Source organism: Parasteatoda tepidariorum, chromosome 7 (genome assembly GCF_043381705.1).
Source record: "Parasteatoda tepidariorum isolate YZ-2023 chromosome 7, CAS_Ptep_4.0, whole genome shotgun sequence".
In the NCBI taxonomy this organism is placed as follows: domain Eukaryota; kingdom Metazoa; phylum Arthropoda; class Arachnida; order Araneae; family Theridiidae; genus Parasteatoda; species Parasteatoda tepidariorum.
In genome coordinates, this window is record NC_092210.1 from 19,375,638 (window position 1) to 19,391,616 (window position 15,979).

The window sequence follows — 15,979 nt, forward strand, 5'->3', positions numbered from 1 at the left end:
TTTCTTCTTTGCATTGCATAAATATTAATTTGTGAGCCTTAATGAGTTTATTCTTTCACAGCCCTCATTTTTTGACAAGGATTTTAAAAATACACACATCAAAAAGCATCTAGTTTTCCCTATCAAAACGATATTACTTAAAGAATACTTAAAGAAAACATACTTAAAGAATACAAATCAATGTTACTAAACTTCCTTAATACTTTTCAGCTATTTTCCCCAAAAATAATTAGCGAAACACTAAATAATCTTACAAGAGATACTCGAGGAGAAAAATAGGAAACATGGACAAAAATTTTAGTGGCAAACAAAAACAAAATAAATTGAACAATCGAAAGGGAAACTTCCACTCCTGTAAAACGAACTATCCCCAACCCCTTCAAAACCGTCCCAAAGCAGGAAACTCCTTTATCCAGAAACTTAATCTATTAAAACCCCAATGCACTCTAACATCCAATGAGCTGAGCTATCTCCGACCCCTCCTTAAGGCAAGCTTCTCCTCCAATCATAAACCGTCCTTCTACCAACGACGCATGCGCATTCATCGACTGACTTTTCAATAATCCTCTGCAGTCGTGATTAGGACGGCGTATGATTTGATTGGGTTCATAGGCATAGATAGCCAATTCTTACTGATTTTTCTCCGTTTCTCTCCTCCCCATACCTTATACTGTAACCACAGAAGGGAGGGGGGAAGGAATCCCAATTTACCGACCCACCACTTCCCGCTCACTTTCCGGGAGAGGATGGAAGAAACAGGAGCAGCGGGATAAGTTTGTTCAATTCTGTTTCATTCCTCGTTTGGAATTGACACGTGCTTCTGTGAACGGATGAACGAAACAATAATATTCTATTAAGGACATGTTGGAACATGTTAACGTGCAGATTTTGTACGTGGGTAATAAGTTAACAGAGAGTTTACAAGTTCGATATCGATAACTGCAACTATTCTCAAAAATTTCTGATCCGTGAAATCGTTTGATATTTGTTGCAAGCGATAGTAAACTGATATAAATTTTTTGCATATCATAGAAGTTTCGGTGGGCACTTCTTAAGATATCTGACAGAAAATTTAGTTTCGTCAAAACAAAGTTTAACAGAATGAGCACTTAAAAACGTTTAACCAAATATAAATGAACTTTTACTTGCAATGAATATCTGATGTTAAACTAGTTTGTTCTTAAAATATTGGCATATTTAAATGGAATCACTGATAAGAGTTTTATACTAAATAACATCTACAATCTACTGACAGTATTTAAAAAGTGTTTTATTTTACAACTGAAACAAACATGATTGGCTTGAGTCGTTCACCTGGTATGGGACATGTTTCTTCTGAGACGGATAGAGAAGATTCGCCACCACCTGCACCAGACGTGACTGCTGTAAGTACAATTTTTTTTATGCAGTTTTTTCTTGTAACTTTTTTCTTTTAGAATAATGACATGAGATATTTTAATAGAGAGAGATAACTCAATAAGATGAGATGATATTCGCCTTTAATTGTGATTCAACATCAGCGACAAAATGCATTTAATGGGTATTGTTTGTTTTCAGTGACGTGTCAAAGGAGAGGGGGAAAGGGGCAATCCCCCAGGTGCCTAGCCAAAAACGGAAAAGAAAAAGAAATCTCTTCAAATATACGTTATCCGAGCTTTAAATTAATGGATTATTCACTATAAAATATAAAATAATTGTTCAACCATGAATGAAATTCGTTGTTTCTTTAGAAATTTTCCTCCGCCCTTTGCTTGAAACAATTGTGATTGCACTAAAATTTTAAATCTAAGAAATTACAAGTTGAATTCAACTTTTTATTTGATAAATATTTGGTACAAGAAAAATATTCTTTGAAGAATATCATATGAATTTCAACAAAATTGGTTAAGTTTTAAAAGTATTAAAATACGGAAAAGAAAGACAACGTTTGTACATAATTTAATACCATAGGTAATTTTCGCTTTTATCAAACATTAATATATGTTTTTCGCATTTATGTATATACATATATGCATACACATTTATGTATAGATATATAAATATAATACATGTAAAAAGTGGAGTAGTTGAAAAGAAATACAGCCGTTTCGGTACTATAAACAAGCATCATACACGGAATGCATTGAGAAAAACACGAAAATACTATAGAATCAATCTATTCTGCATGATGTCAGTATAATAAGTATAATTTTATTTAATATTACTGTATAATCACTGGTCGAGTTCTTTTCGGTTCTAGCACTTTGTTGCAATTCTATTGATTCTGTAAAATTTCTGAGTTCTCTCTCTTGACAATGATCACGCTACCTGTAACTTCCTTAAAGTACCGAAATGACTATCTATTTTTCGTGCTTGCGTTCTTAAGTTGCTTTCTATTTCATTATGTTGTGAGAATAACTTCTAAAGCAGCTCTTGCTATCACACATCACACTGATTACAGATATATTTTACCATCCATCAATTCGAAATATCTGTGTCAGCAACATTTATAAAAAAGATATGACATAACCTATTAACAATTTTGTAAACTGAACGACAGTTTGATAAGCTCATTATTTCTGTAATATTTAATGTGTGCGCAACCACTTTTGCTTTCTGTTAACATTTTTATTCATAAATATGATTAAATATCCTGGTTTTAAATTAAAATTTCTTAGTTAAGAAAACCGAGAGATAAATGCTTATAACTCTTACACGGAAAAAAAAATTCTGATGAAATTACCGTACTTTGTGGTCATAATATTTCCGGTAAGAAAAGCACAATTCTGATTAATAAAACCTATTCAGTATTTAAACCATACATTAAATATACGGTATTTTAACCATCAATTTGGCAATTTTCCCTTTCATATGGTAAAGGTTTACTGGAAATTTTGGTTTTCAAAATTATAGTTCTTCTTACCACACATTTAATAAAAAAATACAAAATTGGAAAATAAATTTAACTGAAGAATTGGTTTTTATGCCATGGTCTAAGGTATCGTGATAAAATTACTAAATTTTACCACATTACTAAATTTTATCACGCATTATAAAACCCAATTTTATTGTTAAATTTACCAAAATCATCACTTAAGTGCTTGTTTATAAATTACCGAGCTTTATGACGCTCTCCTAGAGCTAGAAACACGGTAAATTTTACCGTATTCTGGTAGGTTTTGATCATATTTTTTTCTTCCTCAGTGTATAGAGAGTTATAAATAAAAAAGCAGAGTGAAAATTCAAGTAAAATTATTGAGAAATTAAAATTAAACTTTTCGTTAACAAATGCATAGATATATCTGATAATTCACATCGCAATGAAAAGTTTTTTCGTCTTTAAGAAATGTCTAAGCATTTGCTTAATTGATTAACTTTTGAAGTGTATTACAGTTTTTGTATTAAGCTAAACAATTTTTTCACACTTCTTGCATTCAACATCAAGGAAATAAACTTTGTATTGTAAATTTGTTGTTTAACAGGTTAAAAGATATACTTCCCCCCTCCCTGGTTTATTTCATTTCCATTGTTTCGATATGCTTCAAAAATGCTTAAGCATTGAAATCTTGAAATTGCAACAGCTTTCAAGAAATATAAACTCTCATTTGAAAAAATTACATCTTCACTGCAATTTTTTTTAAAAATTTTCTTGATAAGTGAAGTTAAAAAAAAAAAAAAAAAAAAAATCGAAAATTACACCTATTTCATAAATACGAATATAATATTACATTTCAATTCTTTAAAATTTCCGAAATAGCGTAAGAGAATTATTTTATATCCATTCATTATAATAATATTATGACAATAATATCATTACATTATCCTTAATAGTAATAATATAATATTATTTATATTAGTTATCATAATAATAATAAATACAAACAAAAATATTCAGGAAATAGCGTTAGAAGTGATTTATTTTTACATTTATTCATTATAATAATATTATAATCATAATATTATTATATTATAACTATATTGTTATATTATTTATTATAACAATAATATGACAATAATAATATTACTTAACAGAATAATAATAAATATAAATAAGAAAATAATATTGCATTTCAATTCTTAAAATTCCAGGATGAAATAGCGTAAGGAGTTAGTTATTTTAATATCCATTCATTATAATAATAGTATTACAATAATATTATTTTATTATTTATCATAATAATATAATAATATTTATATTAAAAATTTATAAAATTATTATACAAGATAAGTTTCAATCAACTTTATTCATATATGTTGTAGTCTTTGTTTTTTAACCTTTTGCACTCCGAGCACCTTAATGTGTCTTTTAAACTAATGTATATTCTAAATCTTTTAAACTGCAAAGTGCAATATTTTAATATAATTTCTAATAGTCATAAGAGAATGTGTTTACTAATTATACAATTACTAATAATTTACAATATTTTCTAATGGTTGTCATTTTAAACTTCTTCAAACGTTTTCGTAATATCAATTACCTAAGGCATTTTATAAATGTCATTGAAATATTTAAAAAAATTTTAGAACAAATAGTTGTTTTGTTCTTTTCTAAAAAAGACCATTTTTATAGAAAGTTAGGTGTTGAAGCTATTGTTGGATTGTAGTTCTAAAATATCATTAACTTTAAATAACTAATTTGATAATTTAAACTTTTATCAAACATTTTAAAATATGATGTTCAGCAGTAAAAATCATATGAATATTTGATACCCTTAAGTCTTTGATGATATGAATATTTGATACTTATATAAACATTTTATACCAAAGTGATCAGCAGACATTTTGTATTTATAAAAGTATAAAATACGTTTTTATGTTCTTTAAGTGCATTTTGTAATTTCTGTTTTTTTTAGAAAAATGGGTCAATTTGCAACAGATAAGCTAACAACTTAATTTTAATTAATTTTATTAACATTTAATTGAGTTTTTATTACTTTTTTGGAAAACTGACAATATATTTTCGCGTGGAAAGAATGGAATTCACTCTGGCAAATAGAACATATTTATTAATAAACATCTAGAATACAAAGAACATGGTAACTACAGTTTCCATTTGAAACGCATGAACTTATATACAGTGAAATAAGGAAACGAAATGACAGGATGTTCTAGAAGATTCTAGAATATTTCATAAATAATAACTAAAATCTTAGACAACTAATATACATATTTAAATACTTATAAAGTGTTGTTAGAATTTGGGAGAACTTGAATGATCGAATTTCGGAGCTCCTACTTGCCAGGTGAGTGCTTAAGACACTCAACCACTCCGACATGTTTCTTGTCAATATTTCTATTTACATTTTTTCAATGATAAAATATTTTTAATACTAAAAAAAGCTGATAGTGAAAGCATTAATGAAGTTGTCTCATTCGATGATTGATTGGCCCAATTTATGACCCATTTTAATTATTTTTATTGAAAACAATAAATATTTAAAACATATTTAACATTCGTATTGGCTTAAGGAAACGTATTACTGACTTATGATGCTCTAAATTGCATACGAAATTTCTTAATCTTTATACTAATAATCTTAATCTTAATATTCTTTATATCTCGTATTTTTATTCTTTATATAAAATTTTTATATTTTCCATCTTAATCTTAATAATTTTTATTATAATATGTACTAAATTTATTTATCTAGCTTTAAAAAAACTGTACTAATTCCAAATAACATTAACACAATTCTTCATTTTTTTTAAGTGATATAATTGAGGGCTTGATAAACGCCAATGTAAATGCTTTTTTTTTTTAATAATAAAAATAGGATTTATTATTTTTTTCGTAACACGACTATCCGTATGTTTAAAAAGATTTTCCAAAAGCAACATAAAGCATTTTGCTTAGATGCGAGTTCTTAGATAGAATCAATAGCGTTTCCTCAAAGCATTTTTATTTTTACCCGAAACTCCTTCAACTTTTATCCAATTTTAATTAATTTAACAGCATGCATATAGTTATAGGAATCATTGTATGTTGATATGGGTATATTTATTCGTAATATTAAGATATTTTTTGTGTTCAATGTATCATTATTTTGTTAATTTATTTCTTAAATCTTGAAAAAGGAAAAGGAAAACAGCAAAGTTTTAAATAAGAGAATGGAATTATTAGTAGTCCGATAATTTCAGATGGCTCGATGGAGAATTTTTTTTACTTTAGCTATAACTTTAGTAACTAACCTTTTTCAATTTAGTTTGAAACGTGCATAGTAATATAGGAATGAATCTGTAGAGTGTTTCGTAGTTACCGTCCTTAATATATATGACTTTAGAAAGAGGAAACCAAAGAAATCTATTCAANTCGTAACACGACTATCCGTATGTTTAAAAAGATTTTCCAAAAGCAACATAAAGCATTTTGCTTAGATGCGTGTTCTTAGATAGAATCAATAGCGTTTTCTCAAAGCATTTTTATTTTTACCCGAAACTCCTTCAACTTTTATCCAATTTTAATTCATTTAACAGCATGCATATAGTTATAGGAATCATTGTATGTTGATGTGGGTATATTTATTCGTAATATTAAGATATTTTTTGTGTTCAATGTATCATTATTTTGTTAATTTATTTCCTAAATCTTGAAAAAGGAAAAGGAAAACAGCAAAGTTTTAAATAAGAAAATGGAATTATTAGTAGTCCGATAATTTCAGATGGCTCGATGGAGAATTTTTTTTACTTTAGCTATAACTTTAGTAACTAACCTTTTTCAATTTAGTTTGAAACGTGCATAGTAATATAGGAATGAATCTGTAGAGTGTTTCGTAGTTACCGTCCTTAATATATATGACTTTAGAAAGAGGAAACCAAAGAAATCTATTCAATAGGGAACGCAAATTAATATTAAAGAGGGAAAAAAACATATCTTATCAGAATCTTTATCTTATCAGAATCTTGTGTATATTACTGTGAAAGAATCATTACTGTGAAAAGTAAAACTCGGACATCAGAACCAGTTTGATTGATGAAGGAAACAAAAATTAGTTTAAAGGCGATTAATTAAAAAAAACCTCTTATTGCCATAGGAAGCAATCTTTGATATTATTCCTCTCGCTTTTTTAGTAGTGATCCAACGTATTTCTATCGCATTTTGGTATTTTTTTTCTAACATTTGCTTAAAAACCTTATTGTTTAAACAATTTCGATTTTATTTTTGATAAGGATTCTAAAAAATAACGATATTTTAAGTGAGGCAGTAAGAGACATACTATATAAAAAAAATTTATTCACTAATTGAACCTTAAATTCCATTTCAAAGTAGGTTTTTTTTCCCTTCTTCTTTGATTATATATTATAATTCTTACCATAATTTATTTAATAAATAAAAGCATAATCTATTATCAACACTGCATACTTATTAAAATTTAAAGGGGAAAAAATAATGAGGCCATGTTATTTATATTGATATAATTATTAGCATGTATTTATTTATTTATCTTCTTTTGTAACACCGGGCAGTTAAAGAAATGTGAACTATAATCCTTTAATTTCGTAATGCATTGAGTTACTTCTTTTTTTCTTATGAATTACAATAAATAGCTTAGACGTTTAGATACACAAGGCAAAAACAAACAAAAAAACATTAAAATTTAAATTAATAATTTCAATAAATGACACTAGGGTTGTGGTAGCTCAGTGCTTGGAACATCAGACTTCAATTTATATGGGTCGAGTTTCGATTCTCGTCACCGTTAGGACCGACCGAGTCTTGCGATTATAAGTGCTCGTAATATCTGTGGAATAGAAAACCCTGTGGTGGGTCGCTGAGCAATACAATGGTTGCAAAGATCAGGAGAAAATTACTTTCCCCCTCAGATTTATGTCGATAATTGTAAAAATAACCTCTCGAATGAGCGCCATTATAACGGGTTTTTCTGAGCTAAATAGAACTTTAACCCTAGCGGTGCTCTCTTGTCAAACGAAAGGTGCTCCTTCGGGACTCGCAATGCCAATAACTGACGAGCTTGGCTTGTCCAGGCATCATTAAAAACACGAATGTAGTAAGGAGAGTCGTGGTGGCTCAGCGGATAGAGCGTGCGCCTCCAAATGAGGTGAAACGGATTCGAATCCCAGCGTGGATTGTCGATACGCACGAATTCTGCACTCGGCTCACACCGACCTCAGTGGTAGAGGGATCATGGGTTAGTCCCCTTGCCGTCAGGATAACCGTGGGTGGTTTTCGCTGTTTTCTTCTCCATGTAACGCAATTGCGGGTTATTTCCATCAAAAAGCCTCGCACAAAGACAAATTTCTCCCAATACTTGATCCAGGAGTTCCCTTGTCCTCTGAATTGGGTTCAAAATTACAAGGCTACGGTGTTGAATATTGTAATTGTAAGCTCATAACTGGGTTGGCTGTTCAATGACGGCTATAAAATAAAATAAAATGTTTACACTCATATATGAAATGATTAGTACAGTTTTCAAGTTCATTTGTATTAGAGATTTGAACGTTATTAGTTTAATTTTATATATTTATGAGCTCAGGAATTTTTAGATATTTTAATATAATTCTTTGTAAGTTAAAAATCCTCAAAATTTGAAACATTAGGTCATATTCCTCATTTATAACTTTTCCATAATAAAAGAATGTCAATGTTAATTACCCAGTCTATTTGAAATTTATAATAAATATTTCAAAAATCATGTTAGAATTTATTTAAATTTTCTCTTATTAGACAAATAATTTAAATAACCTTAGGTACTATTAATACATTGAATATAGCACTTTTCTTCAAATAACCATTAAAAATAATTTTAATATAATTTGTAGTCATAGTTGAATACAAATAAATAGAAAGTTATGAAAACCAATACGCATAAAATAATATTACATATTATTTAAAAAAAAAACCTATTCATATTTAATGTCATTATTCTTTTATCTACCATTCAATAATGAAAAATTAAAAGTCTCTAGCAGATCTTATGAATATTCATAAATATTTTAAATAAAGCATGAATATTCATAGCTTTTAAAAGACCTAGTATACAAAGCATTCCTGAAATGTGTTTAAGAACTTGAAGTTCGAAATGTTTGCTTAAGTTGTTAGTGCGCCAATTTAACCTTTAATTAAAATTTTTCGAGCTTTTAGTTAATTTTATCAGCTATGTTTAATATTCAAAATTAATTCATGAATAAGAAAATAAAAAGTTATCTTCTACTTTTAGTAATACATTTCGACCATGCTTTTCAAAATATAGATTATGTAAAGACTTTATATTTATGTCTCCTATTTTCATTCGTAAATTTCAATAAAATTCCTTTCAATTTGTACTTTAACCGTTTCGGTACAAGCCAATTAATAAATAGAAGAAAATAATTAAAATTCATACTAAGATTTCGTTAAGAATATTTCTATTTATCAGTGTAGGTGTATTTTCTAATATTTCCTTCTTCTATTTTACGGCAAACAAATCAAATTTTAAATATATTTGTATAAAATCATATATTTCTTAAAATACTTATATTAAGTTGAAAATAAAATACCTATAGGTATTTTTTTTATATACAGAGCGCTAAAAATGAGCACGAAGAATTACTTTTGATTCAATGATTACAATCTCAAGTACTACACTGAGAAAAAAAAATGTGGTCAAAGTAAAAGAATATGGTAAAATTTACCTTGTTTATGGGAACAACAAAGAGCTCGGTAATTTTTACCGAAGTGTTTTGTTAATGATTTTGGTGAAATTTACAATAAAATATGACTTTCTGATATGTGATAAAATTTGGTTATTTTATCATTTTACTTTAGAGCTTGACATAAAAACCATTTATTCAGTAAAATTTATTTTTAAGTTTTGTATTTTTTACTTAATGTGTGGTAATAAGAACTATAATTTTGAAAATCAGAAGTTTCGGCAAACCTACCAAATGAAAAGAATATTTACAAAATGTAGGGTTTCCCGTATATTATGATTTATTAACCAGCATTGTGTTTTTTTTAACAGAAATTTTATTATTATTATGATATGTTATTCATTATATCATTGCATGTTATTTTCATTTACTATTACTTTACCGGAATTTTTTCTTCGTGAAGAACTCAATCTTATTGGTTTGAGGACCTATCCTTAAATATACCTACTAATTAATGTAGACTATATTTTTAAATTAAGAAAACAGACACAAAAACATGTTTTTTCTAATAAAAATGCATTTTTTATCAACAGATTTGGATTTTTTTCTCTCAATATCTGGGGATAACGGTAATCTCGAGATTATAGTCCCAGGAGACTAGACCTCTTAATTTCACTTTCTGCGTATTTTGTTACACAGCCGGAAATTATGAAACGAATCAAAAAAGTTTTGGACACAATTAAAAAATTTTTTATCCTAAAATAATTTTACGCAAAGAAGTATATTTTTTTTAAATTTTATTTTACCCTTTATTATTAAATATTCAAATCTAAATTGTCATGACTTTATGCATTGCTAACGTAATTTACCTCTGTCAAAGTTCTGTAAATATATTTAATAATATTTCCGTTGCAAATGCAAACAAATGTAACAATTTGACACTCTATACCAATAATTATATAATACAATCACATTTATATATGGAAATTTGATAGAAAATAAATAAATAACAGTTACGCGGAGAAAAAAATTCTGGTATATAAAACGTAAACATATGGTAATTAAACATTCATTTGATAATTTTTTCCGTTCATATGGTAACGAAGTACCAGTAATTCTTGTTTGCAAAATTTCTCATTACCATACATTTAATAATAATAATAATAATAATAATAATAATAATAATATATATATAAATATANTTCCTAAGGGTATATATATATATGTGTGTATATATATATATGTGTGTATATAAAATTTTAATTTTATAAATATGAGACCAAAAAACAAAACAAATATTAATAACTTATACCTTATTTGTTAGAAAGGTCACTTTTCTGAGAAATTGATAATTTGAGTTTCACACATTTTTGTTTGAATCATCGACACTTTAAAGACACATAAACCAATATCGACAAAAGAAATCGGAAAAATTAAATTTTTTGAATTAAAATTTAAAGTTTGAGACTTTTTTCGTCATGAAATTGACTTTAAGCGGAAAATTGAACAAAAAAAGTCAACGGCAAAGCTCGTATTTTTTTAAAAAAAATAATAAGTGAAATAAAATACCTTGATTTGAAAGAACGACACAACGAAGGAAACTGAACAAAACAGAAATATTTGCGAAAACCGATTCTGCTGTTTTCCAGAACTTATTAAAAATTATAGCCATTTTTTTCTTAAGAAAGTACTGACTTTTAGTAATGAGGTAATGAGTAATGAGGATTTTTCAAAATCGAATATTATTTAAAATAAAAGACTAAAAGAGACTAAAATAAATTAAATTTTCGAGCTAAAATTTAAAGTTTGAAACTTTTTGGTCATAAAATTGATTTCAAATGAAAAATAGAAGAAGAAAAAAAAATTCAAGACTAAGGTGTTCTTTTTTTTCTTTTTTTTTCAAAAACATAATGAAACACCTTGAGTAAAAAATAAGACACAACAAGGGAAACTAAACAAAACAAAAATATTTATAAAAACTAATTGTGCAGTTTTTCAGAACTTGTTTAAAGTTACAGCCATTTTGCTGTTCCGATAGAACTCCTCATAAACTCATTAATAAAGGTTTTCAGAAATCGAACATTTTCAAGATTATTTAAAATAAAATGCGATGGGTAAAGGCGTTGGTACAATTTGATTGTATCAAGGACAATTAAGTAAAGAAACCACCAAAGCATAAATGAAATACTTCTTTCCTTTTCAGTTAATAGTAATACCTCAAATATTAATATTTCCTCGTTCATTCCGCCAACCATAATTTCGCCAGCCTAACCATCCGATGACGAAGAGACGTCATAAATAGGACCATTCGCTATCACACCGTCAACGTTGATCATTAATCTAGGAGAATTGCTAGAAACTCGTAATCATCCTCCTCACCCAACTAACAGATAACGAATACAGCACATTTCATTAAAAGACATATGTCGATGGCCATTGGCGAACTACAACCCATGAAAGATTCAGTACCCTCGCCAATGTTTGCTCTCTTGTAAGCTGTTACAGATAATTACAGATATTTGTATTCGACTCGATTAATGGACAGTTACAGAAATACAGTTCGAAAAATAACTACCAGTACCCCTTCTGTCAGTTTTGTTCGGGAATAATGATTGGTGAAAAAAGTGGCTGACTGTTTAGTTTGCCCAAGAAGCATGAAACTCGAAACGATTTGAAGAGTGTTCTTTTTTCCTTCTTTCCCCTTTTAGGACTGTAGAATAATTAATCGATTAGATAAAGGTGGGAAATAAAAAGAAATCAAGTGATTAGGGAATATTTCTTTCATCTTTTATTTTTTTCCTTTCAATACACATAAACATTTTTATAAAAGCAAAATTGTATCCTAGATAAAAATGTTTTGAATGAATTTCATTTCTTTTTAACCAAACTCAGTAGAGTCATGATTGTCCTGTAGTACCTATAAAAATAAAAGCTTAATAGGCTTCAAATAAAGTTGCCGATAAGACCATAAAAATAATTTTAAAAAATTGCCATAAGAGGTGAGGAATTAGAAGAAATAAAAATGCTTCATTAGAAAGAGATTTTCATTGCTTATAACGCGTGAAATAATTAAAAAGTTACAATGAATTTTTCTTTCTATTAAAGGAACTTGAAAATAAGAGTTTCTTTTTTATTTATCAGCTTGGATCATAACTTTTAGTTAGTTAAATCAACATCATATTCTTAAATAAATAGAATAATTGTTCTTTAATGTCTTGAATAATGTCTTGAATGTCTTGTCATATTACTTACTAAAGCAAAAGTGAAATTTTTATAGTCTTATGGATATTTTTATTCGTGGAATTCGTAAAAACCACGCCATATTACTTTCACTTTACTTTTGAAATAAATTTGTATTAATATTCAATTACGATTACTTGTTGCCAGCAACTCAGATAAAAACGGCATATTATTGATTAAGTGATCAATATGAAGTGCTTATAATTGCAATCAATGAGCATTTGTTTTATTATTATTTTGAAATCATTTTTTTCTGACAAAGCAATTAATATGGTAGTGTAGATACTACTTTTTACCCATGTTTTGAATTCCCTATCTGAATTGATATTTAGTACAGAATTTTAAGTTGTTTGCTTTCATAATATTAATTTTTTTAGTCGAGATTTATTGCAATCATAATTACAATTCATAAAAATAGTTATAAACTGCATGCTTATTTTTATAATCATTTTTAGCATATTTTTATTACAATTTTAATTTATTCATTTAATTTATTACTTTTATTAATTCCAGTGTATTTTACATTAATTAAGCTTTATGAAATGCATATTCATATGCTTTTCTAAATACTGTTTCATTTAATAACACTAATGCAAACCTATGCGTCAAGAAATCATTCATATTGATGTAATTTGAGCTAATCTAACTTCGGCAACCAATTCGGAATTTATTTAATAGTACTAATGCACACCTATGCTTCAAGAAATCATTCATGTTGATTCAATTTGAGCTGATCTGAAGTTAGATACAACCAACATTCGGAATTAGAAAATCCAATTCGGAATTTATTTAATAGTACTAATGCACACCTATGCGTCAAGAAATCCTTCATGTTGATTTAATTTGAGCTAATCTAACTTCCGAAACCAATTCGGAATTTATTTAATCGCACTATGCTTCAGGAAATCATTCATGTTGATTTAATTTGAGCTGATCTGAAGTTAGATACAACCAACATTCCAAGTTAGAAAATCCAATTCGGAATTTATTTCATAGTACTAATGCACACCTATGCGTCAAGAAATCATTCATGTTGATGTAATTTGAGCTAATCTAACTTTGGAAACCAATTCGGAATTTATTTAAGCGCACCATAATACACTCCTATGCGTCAAGAAATCATCCATGTTGATTCAATTTGAGCTCATAGGAAACCAATGATAAATAGGTAATAAAAACGTGTATAACTCAAAGAATCTCAGTTGTGATTAAATATCATAAGTCATGGATGTTCTCTTTTAAATAATTTGAAACAAAAAAAAAGCAAAAGAAAAAGAAGAATCATAAGAACTTTAAACTGCAAATATGCGCAATTCTGAATCTAAAGAAACTTCATCCATCATGGTGAAATGCGCGAAATAACAATGATGGCCACCATACTGTTGAAAGTATATACAGTGCCGAAAAAAAACTGAATAACTTTTGATCTAAGCACCGGATTTTCATTAACTGGGATTTAATTTCCAGGTTCAAAGAATTGATCTTAAATATGCTAATTAATCTGTACAGACGTATTCTAGATTACAAGCTAAGACACAGAAACGTTCTTTCTCCGAGTAAAAATATCTCTGATTCGACGGGATTCCTTTCCCTCAAAATTTAGGAGGTAGCTGCAAATTGGGAAATATGGTCCCAAAAGTTTGAGTCAGGAGAGCGGTTCAAAGTTAAAATCCCTTAAAGTTATTTTACTTTTTACCAACGGCAGGGGGATTCTAACCCACGATCTGATACCACTAATTATATTTTCGCAAATTAACGATCATATTTACGATCACATTACATTAAGTTTAAGTCTTAGCACGTGAGGATCCGATCATTAGATCAAAAGTTATTCAAACCACTTCGTGTTCTTTTTTTCAGTTGGTAATTGTAGATTTGCTAAAAAATAATACAAAGAAAAAAACATTCTGCTTTTGCATGTATAGAATTTTCAAACTATAAACTTTCTTTGTTACTAACACAGATTTTTAAACTTTCAATAATCGGTTTCGAATAGGAACTTCACGACAAAATAGCTCCATTTCTAACTTAAGCCAACCATTCTTTCTCAATTTCGATATCAATAAATCTTCTTCCCAACTTTTATGAGTCCTAATTTCCCACAATATGCATAGATATATACATACTAAATGAAATTCTAACTATAACCAAAAAGAAAAAAAAAGCTCCTCACCGTTACCTCCAGCACAAAAATGTTGCCAAGCTTAAGTAATTGCTCCCAGAAATTCATGTCTTCTCGCCAACAATCCGTCATCCGGTTTTTATTTCATCATTTTCCGGCTCTTTTGGCGCTTCATCAACAATGCCCGACTACCAGGCCGCCCTATCTGGTCATAATCATAGGCAACGATCTTGATTAAAATGCTGCCGTAATTAATGCGGTACTATAGGGGGCTCGTCGGGACTGTGTATTGGGTACGATAACTCATCTCGTTAGGCGGACACCATCACGGCGACAATTAAGTTTTCATGGGGACAGATTGATTATTCTCCGACAGGCAAGTGAAGCTCCACCCCGTGTATTCCAGGAGCTTAAGGAAATTAAAGCGAACCGAGTTATTGTTATTAACCATAATTCACTCCGGGTATCTTCCTCAAATCATAATTCATGAGGAAACACATCTTTGAACAGGCGAGATAAGACGCCTTTAATATGAAGCATTCCATGTTTAACTCTATTCAAGGAAGGAGATATTTGCGATTCGCTTCAACGATAGTCCTCTTAAAAGTATGCAAGAAATTATTTGTTTTTGTCCAATAAAGTTTAATTAAATAACATTCTGCGGATTAATAGCATTGACCCCTTGACATTTCATTTTAAAACTCTAAACTGTGCGGAATTATTAATTTCTTGATATAGAAATGATTTTTGATTGCACAATAAACTACAACTCGCAACGGAATGTTGACAGAGATGCCAACTGCTCCGGGCACATCAAAATAATTAAAAAAAAAAAAAAGAAACGGAAAATAACTACAAATTAAATTTCGCAAATATTTGACTATTTTTGCTTGCTTTTTAAGAAGTATAGCATGACATAAGTACTATAAAGTGGTGAATTATATAAGCCTACGAATTATTTAGAAATAGTGGTGGATAAAAATCCACTAAATTGAATTTATTAAACCAAGAATCACAATTGATTACCACTTAAAAATATTTATGTCCGGC

The 15,979-nt window shown here is 28.5% G+C and overlaps 1 protein-coding gene across 2 annotated transcripts in view; it reads left to right on the forward strand.

Moving 5' to 3' along the window:
- Positions 1-550: 550 nt before the first annotated feature.
- The window catches only part of LOC107436754 (SKI family transcriptional corepressor fussel), a 99,114-nt gene continuing 83,685 nt past the window's right edge, over positions 551-15,979 (forward strand). The window contains exon 1 of one of the 2 annotated variants that reach the window (XM_016048545.3): positions 551-1,385. In XM_016048545.3, coding sequence (XP_015904031.3) covers positions 1,293-1,385 — 93 coding nt within the window. In that variant the 5' untranslated portion in view covers positions 551-1,292. The remainder of the gene's footprint in view (positions 1,386-15,979) is intronic. The other variant, XM_071183141.1, reaches the window with a different exon arrangement.